This window comes from Salvelinus namaycush, chromosome 20 (genome assembly GCF_016432855.1).
Source record: "Salvelinus namaycush isolate Seneca chromosome 20, SaNama_1.0, whole genome shotgun sequence".
Lineage (NCBI taxonomy): Eukaryota > Metazoa > Chordata > Actinopteri > Salmoniformes > Salmonidae > Salvelinus > Salvelinus namaycush.
The window spans coordinates 29,995,223-30,012,800 of NC_052326.1; the positions used below are offsets into that span (position 1 = coordinate 29,995,223).

General features: G+C 41.5%; 1 protein-coding gene across 1 annotated transcript in view; it reads left to right on the plus strand.

Moving 5' to 3' along the window:
* Positions 1-16,834, plus strand: part of LOC120065219 (metabotropic glutamate receptor 2-like) — a 69,137-nt gene extending 52,303 nt beyond the window's left edge. Inside the window, exons 4-5 of the mRNA XM_039016020.1 lie at positions 14,758-14,941; positions 16,761-16,834. Of these exons, the coding sequence (XP_038871948.1) occupies positions 14,758-14,941; positions 16,761-16,834 (258 nt within the window). The remainder of the gene's footprint in view (positions 1-14,757; positions 14,942-16,760) is intronic.
* The last annotated feature ends 744 nt before the right edge of the window (positions 16,835-17,578 follow it).

Below are 17,578 nucleotides of genomic sequence, written 5' to 3' on the forward strand. Positions count from 1 at the left end.
TATTATATGCATATTCTAGTTTCGGGGGATGAGAAATAGGCAGTTTAAAATGGGTACGCATATTTTGCCAGATGTTTAAATTGCGCCCCCTATCAAGAAGAAGTTCGAAGATCCAAGTTCAGTTTTTACATCCACCGTGTTTAAACATCCACTGTCGTCATTGGCGTAGGGTTAGCTGGATGTTTCTGACTGGTCTTGGAACTGTGACAACGGGCAGCCTCTCCCCACTTGACTCGATGGGATATGTAGAAATTTTGCCAACACAGCCAGATATGTACACAGTCTTGTACCCTTAAACTGTTTTAAACTGACTATCGTATTTGTTGATTAAATCTGACTTTATTAGTATAATGAGTAATCCAAGAATGTCACAAGTTAATTGACATGAGAAAACTTGAGAAAATAGCAACTCTACAGAGCGCCAATTGCTAAATTACTTCTGGACACGAAGGGTCTGCAGAGCTCCTCCTCACCACTATATGGAAGTTTGTTGTGTGCAAGAGGGAGGGGCAAGTGAATGCAAGCTTCACATTTTTTTATTGTTAAACACTAGAAAATGGCCAAAAAGAGTAGAAGCAGCTCACCTGCTTTTACACTATGATTTGATTATTATATCTTCAATGTTTCTATTGAAAAAATAAATGAAAAAGGAATAGTATGACCATATTAAAATGAGTGTTCAGTTCACGTAACAAGGTTGACCTTAAAATGAGGGACAGACATAAATTATTCACTAATCGCATGAAATAAATAAGAATCTGCATAATAAATAAGAATCTGCATTGTTGGGAAGTAATAATTTCACTGTTAGTCTACACCTGATGTTAACGAAGCATGTGACAAATAAAATTTTATTTGAATTTTACGAAATTACTTTCTCAAAGCAACAAAATAACTAAGACTTTACAATGATGGTGAAAACCATCTGGTTCATATTAAAGGGCACAGGCTTTTAACTCCTGGAACGACCCAGATAGAAAAATATTTGTGACCAAGTGACTGTTGAGTCCTGAACCTAGAGATCTGATGACATAGAGTTTCAGAGAAGTACTGAGCTCTGTGGTATTTTGTCCCCTCTGGGATACCTGTGTGGACTGGGGGAGAGAGACAGAGAGAGAGACAGAGGGAGGTCCCCTGGTGCACCTACCTCTGCAGACACAGATGGACAGGCTGGAGAGTATGAGGTCTGGATGGGGGACAGAACGTAGCTGTGTGTCCCCGTGCGGAGTAGAGTGTGAAAGATCAGGACGTTGAGTCCCAGCTGTGTGCCGTGAGATGTCTCCCAGGGCTTCAAAGGGACCCTACATCATGGCCCCTAGGCAGGAGGGGGAGGGGACAGAAGGGGGCACGGACAGAACAGATCAACACAGCTCTAATCTGACCGCTCTGATTATCTCTGAACTGGAACAAAGACTCATGTGATTTGTGTATTGTCTTCAATGAGGGAAATATAACTGGACTGTGTTCCGTCTGCTACAATCTTACTCTGAGATGGCTGTCCTCCTACCCTGTGATTTCAGAAAAGTCTGGTTGAATAATCAAAAAAAAATGTGCACGTTATCCATTAAATGTTTAAGGAAACAAAATATGGTCTACTGAGGCATGAATTACAAACATGATTACCACATTAAATATTAAAGATGTCCTCCCTGAAGGAGAAAAGCAAATTAACAAGGTGATGAAACATCATTCATATCCAAAGGCAAAGAGTGCCCTTCACACTGGGCATAGACATCAGTTCAATGTCTAGTTTTGATTTACAGTTGGTTGTTGTCAACTAATGTGAACTCAACGTGAAATCAACAAAACATTTCCCCATGTCATTGGATTTAGGTTAAAAGTTGGGTAAAAAAAGTAAAAAAAATTGCCCTTTATAAATATCAGATATACAGTATCTTTAGGTTTTATTGGTGACATTTATTTAATATATTTCATATACTCATATATACTCATATACTCTAGGGGAGAATGGGTTAAGTTGAGACGTTTCTTTTTTTTAACATTCAGCCTCACTACGTCAAGGAAATATAGTATTCTTTCTAACAAAGAGATCTACATATATTTCAGGATGTTGTGTATCCCTGGAAAAAAAATTACAGAATTCATGTAAACATAACAGTTTTGAAAACAAAGCTTGTCCAAAAAAAAGTGGTTATTTCCACAACTTACCCTGGTATGGGGTAAGTTGAGCAGCGGGACAAGGCAAAATGAGCCGCCTTGGCGTAAATACACAACGGTGTTCTGTGACAGTGGGTGATGGTGCTGGTAGGTCAAAGTTTAATTCATTGAATGGTGGTGTGGTATATTGTACATCTTAAATGTATGCCTCCAAAAGGGTTATTTGCAGAGGGATAGGGTTCTACCAAGAACTGTTTTGATCAAGGGTTTTTTGTAAGTCAAAGGGTTCTTCCTAGAACCTTTAACACCCTAAGAACCGTTTTTGGCAGAAAGGGTTATTTGATTAGTCTTTGGGATGCGAGAAGGGTTCTACATAGAACAATATATAATATTGTCCAGCATGCTCTATTGGAGGGAGATTTTCAGAATTGTTTGTTTTACTGTAATATCTGTGTTTTTGCATGTATAGTATATTGATCGGTTGATACATTTTATGCCACACAAAGATACAGTAAATAATATACCGTTTTCTAAACTAATCCAGTCTGTTAGAAATAGGATTTATTGCACCCGTTACTGAGATGTTTGTTCCAGTTTAGATGATTGAGGTAGTCTCAGTATTCAATCTGCTCTACCTTGGCATTCATTCTGAATGCAGGTTGTGGGTGATTAACAATTTTACTTGTTGGATATCCTAACTCTGGCTGGATTCCAATCAGAATTACACATCACTTTGAAAGCCAGCATAATGTGACTTGCAGGCCTGATGTGGCCTGTAATCCAGGAGATTCCTAATACCACTGTGTCACAGGAGGTTTGTGGCAAGTTAATTGGGGATTATTACGAGCCTTCCTCCCCTCAGCAGCCTCCACTGCACTGTGTTAGGGTATAACTAGGCCCTCAAAGAAAGGCCTTATGATTTATGTAATTGTCATAAGTATTGTCATAAGTAATAAAATGTTAAAGGCTAATAAGGCTGGTGCGTTCTACCCGTTCGTAGAGGATTCTAGGAAGAACCCTCCAAAGATAAAAGGGTTCTCAGTAGAACCCTTCAGACGGTTCTAGAAAGAACATTCAGATGATAAAATGGTTCTTGGTAGAACCCTTCATAGAGGGTTCATAGGGGTTCTTTGAAGAACCTCTGCAAAGGGTTCTGCCCAGCACCAAAAAGGGTTCCCCTATGGGGACAAACCAAAGAACCCTGTATGGTTCTACTTAGCACCTTTTTTTCTAAGAGTGTACTTTCCGATCTAGATCTTTCTGTTCAATATCACTTACCCTTCCATTTCTTGACCAGATCGCTGGGACCGGGATGTTGTATCAATGTGCTGATTTGTGGGCAAGTTCTCTGCATTTAAGGCTACTAAGCCCATAAAACTTTATTGTTTTACTTTTTTCTTTTTTACTTTAGTTTATTTGGTAAATATTTTCTTAAACTGTTGGTTTCTTCTCTCTTCTTGAACTGCACTGTTGGTTAATGGCATGTACAGTTGAAGTCGGAAGTTTACATACACCTTAAACTCAGTTTTTCACAATTCCTGACATTTAATCCTAGTAAAAATTCCCTGTTTTAGGTCAGTTAGGATCACCACTTTATTTTAAGAATGTGAAATGTCAGAATAATAGTAGAGAGAATAATTTATTTCAGCTTTTATTTCTTTCATCACATTCCCAGTGGGTCAGAAGTTAACATACACTCAATTAGTATTTGGTAGCATAGACTTCAAATTCTTTAACTTGGGTCAAACGTTTCGGGTAGCCTTCCACAAGCTTCCCACAATAAGTTGGGTGAATTTTGGCCCATTCCTCCTGACAGAGCTGGTGTAACTGAGTCAGGTTTGTAGGTCTCCTTGCTCACACACACCTTTTCAGTTCTGCCCACAAATGTTCTATAGGTTTGAGGTAAGGGCTTTGTGATGACCACTCCAATACTTTGACTTTGTTGTCCTTAAGCCATTTTGCCACAACTTTGGAAGTATGCCTGGGGTCATTGTCCATTTGGAAGACCCATTTGCAACCAAGTTTTAACTTCCTGACTGATGTTTTGAGATGTTGCTTCAATATATCCACATAATTTTCCAACCTCATGATGCCATCTATTTTGTGAAGTGCACCAGTCCCTCCTGCAAAGCACCCCAACAACATGATGCTGCCACCCTCGTGCTTCACGGTTGGGGTGGTGTTCTTCGGCTTGCAATCATCCCCCTTTTCCCTCCAAACATAACAATGGTCATTATTGCCAAACAGTTCTATTTTTGTTCCATTAGACCAGAGGATATTTCTCCAAAAAGTACGATCTTTGTCCCCATGGGCAGTTGCAAACCGTAGTCTGGCTTTTTTATGGCGGTTTTGGAGCAGTGGCTTCTTCCTTGCTGAGCGGCCTTTCAGGTTATGTCGATATAGGACTCGTTTTACTGTGGATATAGATACTTTTGTACCTGTTTCCTCCAGCATCTTCACAAGGTCCTTTGCTGTTGTTCTGGGATTGATTTGCACTTTTCGCACCAATGTACGTTCATCTCTAGGAGACAGAATGCGTCTCCTTCCTGAGTGGTATGACGACTGCGTGGTCCCATGGTGTTTATATTTGCGTACTATTGTTTGTACAGATGAACATGGTACCTTCAGGTGTTTGGAAAATTGCTCCCAAGGATGAACCAGACTTGAACCAGACAATTCTTTTCTGAGGTCTTGGCTGATTTCTTTTGATTTTCCCGTGATGTCAAGCAAAGAGGCACTGAGTTTGAAGGTAGGCCTTGAAATACATCCACAGGTACACCTCCAATTGACTCAAATGATGTCAATTAGCCTATCAGAAGCTTTTAAAGCCATGACATCATTTTCTGGAATTATCCAAGCTGTTTAAAGGCACAGTCAACTTAGTGTATGTAAACTTCTGACCCACTGGAATTGTGATACAGTGAATTATAAGTGAAATAATCTGTCTGTAAACAAATGTTGGAAAGATGACTTGTGTCATGCACAAAGTAGATGTCCTAACCGACTTGCCAAAACTAAAGTTTGTTAACAAGAAATTTGTGGAATGGTTGAAAACAAGTTTTAATGACTCCAACCTAAGTGTATGTAAACTTCCGACTTCAACTATAAGTAAGCATTTCATGGTAAGGTCTAAACATGTTGAATTCTGCGCATGTGACAAATAAAGTTAGATCAAATCAAATCAATCGTTCAGCCTACAGTAGCAGCCAATGTGCGGTGTTCTATCTAGGCCTACATTCAAATTAAATTGTATTTGTCTCATGTGCCGAATACAACAGGCAATAACACATCTGCCACGCTGATCCGCAACACAGAGGCCCCTCAGGGGTGCGTGCTTAGTCCCCTCCTATACTCCCTGTTCACCCACGACTGCGTTGCCAAGCACGGCTCCAACACCATTAAGTTTGCTGATGACACAGCGGTGGTAGGCCTGATCACCGACAACGATGAGACAGCCTATAGGGAAGAGGTCAGAGACCTGGCAGTGTGGTGCCAGGACAACAACCTCTCCCTTAACGTAAGCAAGACAAAGGAAATGATTATGGACTACAGGAAAAGAAGGGCCGAACACGCCCCCATTCACATCGAAGGGGCTGTAGTGGAGCTTGTTGAGAGTTTCAAGTTCCTTGGTGTCCACATTACCAACAAACTATCATGGTCCAAACACACAAATTGCAGTGGGTCTAGGGTTTCAGGGATGATGGTGTTGACGTGAGCCATGATCTGCCTTTCAAAACACTTAATGGCGACCAACGTGAGTACTTGGGGTGGTAGTCATTTTGGCATATTACCTTCGCTTTCTTGGGCACAGGGACATGGTGGTCTGTAGGTACGTATTACAGAATCGTGCAGGGAGAGATGGAAAATGTCTGACACTTGGAAATTGGTCCGCACATGCTCTGAGCACACCTCCTGGTAATCCGTCTGGCCCGCGGCCTAGTGAATGTTGACCTGTTTAAAGGTCTTACTCACATCTGCTATGGAGAGCGTGATCACACAGTCGTCCAGAACAGCTGGTGCTCTCATGCATGCTTCAGCTACATGTAGCTCTCGCTTTGATCTCAAAACAAGCACATCTACTCACCACTGCTCATGCTGTAAAAACAGTGTACTTCAAAGTTAATGGGAAAGATCCATACATGGCAATGGTCTATTTGCATATAGGCCTACTGCAGCTCTGATTGGTTATGGTGCACCAGTACGGGCCTGAGTCTTGCCTGTCAATGCAGTAGAATCCTACTCTGATACATTCTGCTTACAACAAAATCTCTTGCAAAGTTTGTTTTGTTTCAGTATGTTACATTGAAGGTGTGCCACATCTGCTCCTGCCACACCCCCTAGTGGACATCCGGTGTCTCCTTGACCTGCAGCCACTCCTTCAGGACACTCTCTCTTTCTCCCCCTCCCCTTCTGTTTGTGTGTGATTGTGTGGTTGGAGACAGGTATGCTGGAGCCAGAGCGGATCTTCACCAGCTGCAACCCGTTCCATAATCAAGACCTCTACAAATACTCAGTCCTGCCACTTCCACTCTGCCGGATCGTAATCTCTGTTCAGTCAGTCATGCTTCTAGCTATTTGTTATTATTTAAGATCCTGTATCCTGCTGTGCCTGTTTCCTTGCCTGACACTATCTCCTCTCACTGCAGTTTTGCCACTGACTCTGGTTCCTGTCTCCTGTTTCACATATCACCACCCTGCTACCCTGTTCTGTATTCAACTCACCATCACTCCCTTGGATTCCCCTCCGGACCTGCTTACCCTGTCCCAACCCAGCTCACTTCAACCTCAGCCTCCACTTCTGGTTTACTACAACTCATCCGAGCTTCCTTGGATCTGCACTTCATCTCTCCCTGTGTTACAATACATATCTTGGTTCATTCATCCCTGTTTCCTGGTCTGAGTCTGCTCTTGGGATCCCCTGTGCTGCTGCGCTTAACAAGGTGGCTAATATTACATTGATTCGATCACAATTCCCACAGATAAGGGAAACCTTCATAGTGTTAACTCATGGGGAAAACTCTAGAAAGTTAAGTAAAGTCAATCTCGTGCTTTTCTGAGCGGGTTGCTATTTCTTCTGCAAGGCAGTCCTCCGCACACTTGGGAAGCTTAGAGATAACATTGGTTTGGACCAGCAACCATCTTTGTGTTCCATTTGAAAGTAGAAATGTAAATTGTATCCCCATTTTAGTACATTTATCAGCCAAAACATGACACCCACCCTGTATTCTGCGACGTGTACGCTCTCGTTGGATGGCTCTCGCTTCATATTCGTCGCCAAATCCACTGGCTCCAGGTCATCCATAAGTCTTTGCTAGGTAAAGCCCCGCCTTATCTCAGCTCACTGGTCACCATAGCAACACCCACCCGTAGCACGCGCTCCAGCAGGTATATTTCACTGGTCATCCCCAAAGCCAACTCCTTCTTTGGCCGCCTTTCCTTCCAGTTCTCTGCCTCCAGTGGCTGGAACGAATTGCAAAAATCACTGAAGCTGGAGACCCATATATCCCTCACTAACTTTAAGCATCAGCTGTCAGAGCAGCTTACCGATCACTGCACCTGTACACAGCCCATCTGTAAAAAGCCCACCCAACTACCTCATCCCCATATTGTTTTTTGTTTTTTGCTCCTTTGCACCCCAGTAACTCTACTTGCACATTCATCTTCTGCACATCTATCACTGCAGTGTTAATGCTAAATTGTAATTATTTCGCCACTATGGCCTATTTATTGCCTTACCTCCCTAATCTTACTACATTTGTACACACTGTATATAGATTTTTCTATTGCGTTATTGACTGTACGTTTGTTTATCCCATGTGTAAATCTGTGTTTGTGTCACACTGCTTTGCTTTATCTTGGCCAGGTCGCAGTTGTAAATGAGAATTTGTTCTCAACTGCCCTACCTGGTTAACTAAAGGTGAAATAAAATAAAATAAAATAAAAAATTCAAGAGCATTCAAGAACGGTGGCGGGCACAACACAAAAACCTCAGATTATGTAAAATAGGATCTAAGCTACAACATATGCAAATATGAAAGAATCTGAGTTTACTCATTTTTAGATAATTGGCGTTAATGGTTAAAAAATGACGAAATATTTATGAAAAATATTTTTTTTCAGAAATTATAAAAAAGTTTGACAACCATGTTTGTAAGTTTTTATATTATATCTCAACCATTTGTCTTTTCAGTGATGAAGACATGGATGTCTCACGGTATGGTGGGTTGTGCAAAAACGGGTCAAATTTGAGCACTTTTATCTATTGAATGTTTTGGCATTCAGGTCCAAAAAAGTAACTTTCTGAGCACTTCTACAATGGGCAAATATTTATGGAAGGTTGTCATTCAAATCAAAATGGATGCTGTCAAAAAGTGATTGAATTCAAAGGGATTTACCCAATGCCAACCAGTTGCAGTGGTTGGTGCCTTAATTGTGCAGAATATGATGCTTGTTTTTGGTACATAGAATGTGTCCTTTCTGTTTGCCGAGAAAATTACCTTGCTGGATAACTTGAATGCATGAATTTCCCCTTTGGGTGGATGCTGCGGATTCCAGTCGTAATAGACATAAAGGTGAAATTCATGCATCCAAGATAACCTGATTCAACTTGTCAACTAATCATTAAGCCCTCAATGAGTTGAATGAGGTGTGTTTGTCCAGGGCTACAACAAAAATGTGTACTGTTGGAGAAACGCGAGGACCAGGATTGTGAAACACTGATATGGGATGTAGCGACATCAGTGCAAAAGAAGATGCAGTGAAGAAAATAAACTGAAAGAATAAAATGAAGAATGAGTAGTCCTCAATGCTGTTTTTTGTTTTCATATGATTTTTTTTTTTAGATGCATATGGACACAAAATACACTATATATACAAAAGTATGTGGACACCCCTTCAAATGAGTGGATTCGGCTATTTCAGCCACATCCGTTGCTGACAGGTGTATAATATCGAGCACACAGCCATGCATCTCCATAGACAAATATTGGCAGTAGAATAGTCTTAATGAAGAGCTCAGTGACTTTCAACGTGGCAACGTAATAGGATTCCACCTTTCCAACAAGTCAGTTTGTCAAATGTTGCCCTGCTAAAGCTGCCCCGGTCAACTGTAAGTGCTGTTATTGTGAAGTGGAAACGTCTAGGAGCAACAACGGCTCAGCTTTGAACTGGGTAGGCCACACATGCTCACAGAACGGGAAGTGCTGAAGCGTGTAAAAATCGTCTGTCCTCGGTTACAACACTCACTACCGAGTTACAAACTGCCTCTGGAAGCCTCATCAGCACAATAACTGCTCGTCGGGAGCTTAATGAATTGGGTTTCAATAGCCGAGGAGCCGCACACAAGTGTAAGATCACCATGCACAATGCCAAGCATTGGCTGGAGTGGTGTAAAGCTCGCCGCCATTGGACTCTGGAGCAGTGAAAACGTGTTCTCTAGAGTGATGAATCACGCTTCACCATCTGGCAGTCCGACCGACTAATCTGGGTTTTGCGGATGCCAGAAGAACGCTACCTGCCTGAATGCATAGTGCCAACTGTAAAGTTTGGTGGAGGAGGAATAATGGTCTGGGGATGTTTTTCATGGTTTGGGCTAGGCCCCTTAGCTCCAGTCAAGGGAAATATTCATGCTACAGCATACAATGACATTCTAGACGATTCTGTGCTTCAAACTTTGTGACAACAGTTTGGGGAAGGCCCTGTCCTGTTTCAGCATGACAATGCCCCCGTGCACAAAGCGAGGTCCATACAGAAATGGTTTGTTGAGATCGGTGTGGAAGAACTTGACTGGCCTGCATAGATCCTTGACCTCAAGCCCATCGAAACCTTTGGGATGAATTGAAACGCCGACTGCAAGCCAGGCCTAATCGCCCAACATCAGTGCCCGACCTCACTAATGATCTTGTGACTAAATGGAATCAAGTCCCCAAAGCAATTTTCCAACATCTAGTGGAAAGCCTTTGCAGAAGAATGGAGGCTGTTATAGCAGCAAAGGGGGGACCAACTCAAAATTCATGCCCATGATTTTGGAATGAGATGTTTGACGAGCAGGTGTCCACATCCTTTTGGTCATGTAGTGTAAATTGTTCTAATTATAACTCTTCACTCTACATGTATAAATCATTATCATTTGAATGTTAACTTTTGAATTAACTTTGAGGGGGGGTTTCTTCACACATTCTTCACCTTATGCCAGCAGCATACCACCCTGCATACCACTGCTGGCTTGCTTCTGAAGCTAAGCAGGGTTGGTCCTGGTCAGTCCCTGGATGGGAGACCAGATGCTGCTGGAAGTGGTGTTGGAGGGCCAGTAGGAGGCACTCTTTCCTCTGGTCTAATAAAATATCCCAATGCCCCAGGGCAGTGATTGGGGACACTGCCCTGTGTAGGGTGCCGTCTTTCGGATGGGACGTTAAACGGGTGTCCTGACTCTCTGAGGTCATTAAAGATCCCATGGCACTTATCGTAAGAGTAGGGGTGTTAACCCCGGTGTCCTGGCTAAATTCCCAATCTGGCCCTCAAACCATCATGGTCACCTAATAATCCCCAGTTTACAATTGGCTCATTCATCCCCCTCCTCTCCCCTGTAACTATTCCCCAGGTCATTGCTGCAAATGAGAACGTGTTCTCAGTCAACTTACCTGGTAAAATAAAAATAAATAAATAAAATAAATACCAGGAACAGCACCATCTAGTGATCAGAACCTGGTAATATCAGGTTGTATGATGGGGCATAAACCTAAGAACTTCAATGACTAATTTCTCTGAACTGAGGGGAAAAAAACCTCACCAAATTCATTACATAGGTTGAATATACAATTATCCAAACCACAGCTTCATATTTATTTAATGAATTTCATATGAATCCTGTACATTTAAATGGCCAATTTGGGTGCAATCAATTAGCTTAAGTTCGAATTGTCTTTCAACATAATAATGTTGCAGGAACTGTTACCATATCTGTTTCTAACTACAGAAACCATTTCATAACAATCTGAGATGGTTGGTGTCATGGCTTGCTGAAATTAAATTAATCAACCCTGCAGACTTCCTTGTTGGTTTTGGGTAAAATTCAGGCATAACAGCAACATCTTATGTTAAAGAAGAGACAGCCTAGTGGTTAGAGCGTTGGGTCAAATCCCCAAGCTGACAAGGTAAAACTCTGTCGTTCTGCCCCTGAACAAGGCAGTTAACCCACTGTTCCTAGGCTGTCATTGTAAATAAGAATAGGTTCTTAACTGACTTGCCTAGTTAAATGAAAGTTTTTTTAAAAAGAAACCAAAAAGTTTTATGCACTAAAAAGACACCTGTGCAGCGTGGAAGTTAATGTTTGAAACAGTGAATATGATTGGTTTAATATGTCTCGCTTAACTTGTCAACTTGTCTTCAGATTTCATAACTCCCTTTTAGTAAGGAATCACGAAGAGTCTCCTCATCCCTAAAATATACCATGAGATCTGTTAGCGATAGCGATATTAGGACTACCGTGTAATGTAGATGTTCTATTTTCTCCCGAAATTGCAAAACCTTTTGTATGTTGATGTAGTGCCCATCGGTTATCAATGTTTCAACCTCTGTATTGAGAAGTCATGTTTTTACCGTCATTTCCTGGTTATAAAGAGCGCCAAAAATGACACTAACCATGAGCCTTAGTGTTTCTGCTGCCACAGAAATGACCTTGGATTGTCACTAGTTACTACAGCCACAAAGTCATAAACCCTGCCCATTTCTACAATTTCTCTTCTTAAAATTTGATATGAAACCTAACCCTAATCTTAACCTAACCTTAACCACACTGTTAACATTATGCCTAACCCTGACCTTAAATGATTTGTGGCTGTGGAAGCTAGAGGAAACCGACCACCTGTGAATCCGAAGCCATGATTGCGCTTCTGTTGTGGGTGTGGTAGCGAAGGAACCTTTCTTTATAATGGGGGTGGTCCAGAGGGGTCATTTTTCAAACACCTGAAACAGCTTTTTCCTGCACTGTAGAGTCATAATCATTATGCCTAATTATACTGTATTAAAAAATATATTCAGCATAGGTTATCTAAGCATACCTCTTTACCTGTTCAATTGTCATGTTAATGAATGATTCACATTGATTCTTTAAGAACTGTTATGCCTTAGGAGTTTAGTACAACTGCCACACTGGTATAGTATAATAACCCGAGAGTTACAGCAATGTATTTATTTATTTTCTAACGTCTAGCAACCTTACCAGCAGGCATGCCAGCTAAGATAATTAGAAAAGCTACTCTAACATGATTGATAGCCTGAAATTGCTTGGCAGTTAGTTATTAGGTTGGGAGATTGGGAACATATCTAGCTGGCTAGCTAAAGCCAACTTCATAAAATTGCTAGGTGGCTAGAATTACAGAGAAACAACAAAAGATTTTCATTTTATATATTAATCAAAGAAAGGAAAGAAATCAATAGGCTACATAGCTTGATCAAATTAATTTACAAACATACCTCCGGTCCTGCCCATCACTGGCAGCTAAAATAAAATCAAACACTGTGTGTGTTACTGGACACTCTCTCTCCTCCTCCACTGACGATACTGTCTGCATGCACTAGAGTATCTAGTGTCCTACCTAGCATATCTTTGCTCCTCAGTGCACCATGGAAGGAACCACTTACTAAGGAGAATAGGAGGGTTACTCTTTGCCTGGTCCAGTCAGTGTGCCCCCTTCGCAAATTACCCCTGACAGACCTTTATATAAATAATTGTAAAAAATCTGAGGGGGCACGTGCCCTTGTGCCCCCTATGGGCATGATGCCTCTGCCCATTCTCTCTTACAAGCCAAAAGAAGCCCTAAAATCACCTAATCATGTTGTACGTTCCCCTTCTGAAAATATATATTCAGGCTGAAAATGTAGAATGATCTCACTCTCCCTGTGAGGGCTAGATTCTTTGTGGAATAATACACCTGAATATACGTAGAGTATGGCTTCCACAGGCTACACAGCCTTTTTAAAACAGTTTTACCGAGAGTACTTACAAAAATCTTTGTCAGTTTTCATAATGAACAACTGAATCACACACACCGTGAGAGGAGGCTGGGAACATCCAGAGTTGCCATGCTCTGCATCCTGAATTCAACCCTCTTGGAAAACACAGTTTGTCTTACTGAGAAGGCAGATTCCCAGCTCTCTGCTGTTCCTAAGACACATCTTTCCATTATTAAAATCAATTAGAAGCTTATGATTATGCAGAAGGCTACGCTGCCCACATTGCAGTGTTATTAAGACTATTTCTGAATACAAAGTGTGGAACATAGCACCTGTGTACTCTTTGATGATACTACAGGTTACATGAGGTTGACATCAGTTTCTTATCCGAGCTTTTAGGTATTTTATGAACCAGATTAAAAAGATGGATAAATGTTTTAACATAATGTACAGCAGCCTACATGTGACAGACAGTATTCAGCTCAACAAAGGGACTGCCAGAAGTAGAGGCTGTCGACAATTCAATATTTATTTCTAGTGCATTTCACATTGGACTCGCTACACAACTCAAAGATTAACTTGTGTCATGTTATGGTGAATTTGCATTCTCTGTAGCCTTCTGTCAGTGACAGCAGTGAGTGAAGGACCACAGCACAGCTTGAACGTCGTGTCCACTGCTGAGTGCTCTCTGCCTGCCAGCCCAACTCATTCTAATGCTGATATTAGTATTCAGGGAGACATGGACAGACACCTGCTGAGCCTGGGAAGTGTGTGGGATGGCAGGCTGGCAAGATGTACCCAACACCCACTCACCATGCACCACTACCTATAGGCTGCACTATAACTAAACTGGCATCTCGGAAGAGACAAAGACAAAGCAGGGCTGGATATAAAAGGACTAGCTGATGACACACAACTGCATGTGGGCGGACGGAAGGGAGGAGGGGAGGTGGAGGGGGCTTAAGTGAGGGACTGACAGGCAAACAAACAGCTCACTCACACCACTCTCCTCTCAGATGCTGCTGGCAGCACTACACAATTTACATTACATTACATTTACATTTAAGTCATTTAGCAGACGCTCTTATCCAGAGCGACTTACAAATTGGTGCATTCACCTTATGATATCCAGTGGAACAACCACTTTGCAATAGTGCATCTAACTCTTTTAAGGGGGGGGGGGGGGTTAGAAGGATTACTTTATCCTATCCTAGGTATTCCTTAAAGAGGTGGGGTTTCAGGTGTCTCCGGAAGGTGGTGATTGACTCCGCTGACCTGGCGTCGTGAGGGAGTTTGTTCCACCATTGGGGTGCCAGAGCAGCGAACAGTTTTGACTGGGCTGAGCAGGAACTGTACTTCCTCAGAGGTAGGGAGGCGAGCAGGCCAGAGGTGGATGAACGCAGTGCCCTTGTTTGGGTGTAGGGCCTGATCAGAGCCTGAAGGTACGGAGGTGCCGTTCCCCTCACAGCTCCGTAGGCAAGCACCATGGTCTTGTAGCGGATGCGAGCTTCAACTGGAAGCCAATCACACATGGAACCTTCTATTTCCTGAGGTTGTCCGGCTACTGTTAGCTTTTTGACATTCCTCAGTCTCTATGCTGTATTGTGTTCCATAATATGGCTTTATCAGATGAGTAATCCCTGTCTCTGGTCCCATCCTCTCCCTCTCTCGCTCTCCCCCCTTCAGGTGCAGACCACCACCATGTGTATCTCTGTCAGTCTGAGTGGCTCGGTGGTGCTGGGCTGCCTCTTTGCCCCTAAGACCCACATCATCCTGTTCCAGCCCCAGAAGAACGTCACCTCTCTCAGGGTGGCCACTACCCGCTTCAGCGTCACCACCGGCCCCGGATCCAGCTTCTCTCAAGGTACAAGCCGGCAGGCAAACACAACCTTCATCATCACCATTATCATTATTATCATCATCATCATCCTCATTTTTACCATCATGGTCGTTAAAAAGTAATTTTACAGTACCATTGTTCATCATTGAGATATTTCTACATATTACACTATAAAGTGCCTTCAGAAAGTATTCACAAATCACCACCCCTTGACTTTTTCCACATTTTGTTGATTTACAGCCTGCGTTTAAAATTGATTAAATTGAAAATGTGGATCACTGGCCTACACACAATACCCCATAATGTCAAAGTAGAGTTATGTTTTTAGAAATGTTTACAAATTAATTAAAAATGAAAAGTTAAAATGTCTTCAGTCAATAAGTATTCAACCCCTTTGTTATGGCAAGCCTAAATAAGTTCAGGAATAAAACATTTCTTATCAGGTCACATAATAAGTTGCATGGTCTCACTCTGTTTGCAATAAGTGTTTCACATAATTTTTCTATGACTACCTCATCTCTGTACACCACACATGCAATTATCTGTAAGGTCCCTCAGTTGAATGGTGAATTTCAAACACAGATTCAACCACAAAGACCAAGGGCACCTAATAAAAAAACTAACATTGAATATCCCTTTGAGCATGATGAAGTTACTAATTACAGTTTGGATGGTGTGTCAATACACCCAGTCACCACAATGATACAGGCGTCCTTCTTAACTCAGTTGCCAGAGAGGGAGGAAACCGTTCAGGGACTTCCCCATGAGGCCAATGGTGACTTTAAAACAGTTACTGAGTTTAATAGCTGTGATAGGTGAAAACTGAGGATGGATCAACAACATTGTAGTTAATCCACAATACAAACCTAAATGACACAGTGAAAAGAAGTAAGCTTGTACAGAATAAAAATATTCCAAAACATGCATCCTGTTTGCAATAAGGCACTAAAGTAAAACGGCAAAATATGTGGCAAAGAAATGTACTTTATGTCCTGAATACAAAGCATTGTGTTTCGGGCAAATCCAACAAATCACATCACTGAGTACCACTCTTCATATTTTCAAGCATGGTGATGGCTGCATCATGTTATGGCTATGCTTGTCATCAGCAAGGACTAGGGAGTTTTTTTAGGATAAAAACAGAATAGAGCTAAGTACAGGCAAAATCCTCCAACACTGGGAGATAAATCCAGGTTTCAGCAGGACAATAATCTAAAGCAGAAGGCCAAATATACATTGGAGTTGCTTACCAAGACGTCATTGAATGTTCCTGAGTGGCCTAGTTACAGTTTTGACTTTAATTGGCTTGAAAATCTATGGCAAGGCTTCAAAATGGCTGTTTAACAATGATCAGCAACCAACTTGACCGAGCTTGAAGAATTTAAAAAAGAATATTGTGCAAATATGTAACAATCCTGGTGGGCAAAGCTCTTAGAGATTTACCCAGAAAGACTCACTGCTGTAATTGCTGCCAAAGGTGAATACTTACGTTAATGAGATATTTCTGTATTTCATTTTCAATACATTTGCCCAAAAAGTTTTTTAAAAGTATTTTCACTTTGTCATTATGGGGTATTATGTGTAGATGGGTGAGAAAAAAAACTAGATTTAATCCATTTTGAATTCAGGCTGTAACACAAAAAATGTTGGATTAAGTCAAGGGGTATGAATACTTTCTGAAGACGCATCACTTCACTACACCCCTGTGGTGTGCTGACAGACCAAACTTTAGAATGAGGCGTTATTTTCCCCTCCCCTGCTCTCATCTTCTTCTCTAACCACTAATCTGACTCAGTGAATTGTAATCTGATCATGTTGTTGTTAAAAAGGGACTGTTCTCTTTCTAAAGCTTCAGCCTCCAATATTGTGCCAACGGTGTGTAACGGGCGAGAAGTGGTGGACTCCACGACTTCCTCCTTGTGAAGACTGACTGACTGAGCCTCACGTTCCTCTGCTGACAAACATTGTATACAGAGTTCTATAACCACTAGTCCAGAATCAGCTGTTTCAGATATTAAAGAGGTCACACAGAAGATTGTCCTGATTTTGTTGTTCTCTAAGTGCTGTGAGTACAATGTCCCGATTCTGTTTCCATTCTATGACTAGTAGCGATTTTAAAAAGAGATGCCAATAAAGATTCCGTATCATAGCCCTTCTTTTTATTGAAGATTTTACTTGAGACATGGAGTAAATTATGGTAAATCTGTTAAATGTAATATATACAAGATGTTTTTAATGTAGATTTTGGTGAACCGGTTTGTGCTTTCTTGTAATTTATGTAAATAAAATGTGTATTTTATTCATATGAAAACTACATATGGGTTGACTATTCTATAACTCTCATACACAGGCTGTCTGACTGAAACGAAATGGGTTGTAGTTAAACTGTCACAATCAAAAGACACATTACGTAACACAGAGACACCAAGGAGGACATCAAGCTCTAGTCTGTAGAGGCAGAAAGATATGATGTTGCATGTAAACCTGTTTCCATACTTGTGCTACCACTTTTCTTCAATCCCACAGAGCATTTGGGGAAAGGGGATTTAAAAATAACTTTCAGGTATTTAACAGCGTGGCATTTTCACGAGGCCTGATGTGACTACCATGGCCACATCTCAGGAACTTATTACTGATAAGAATATGCCAGCAGCTTAAAATAATGCC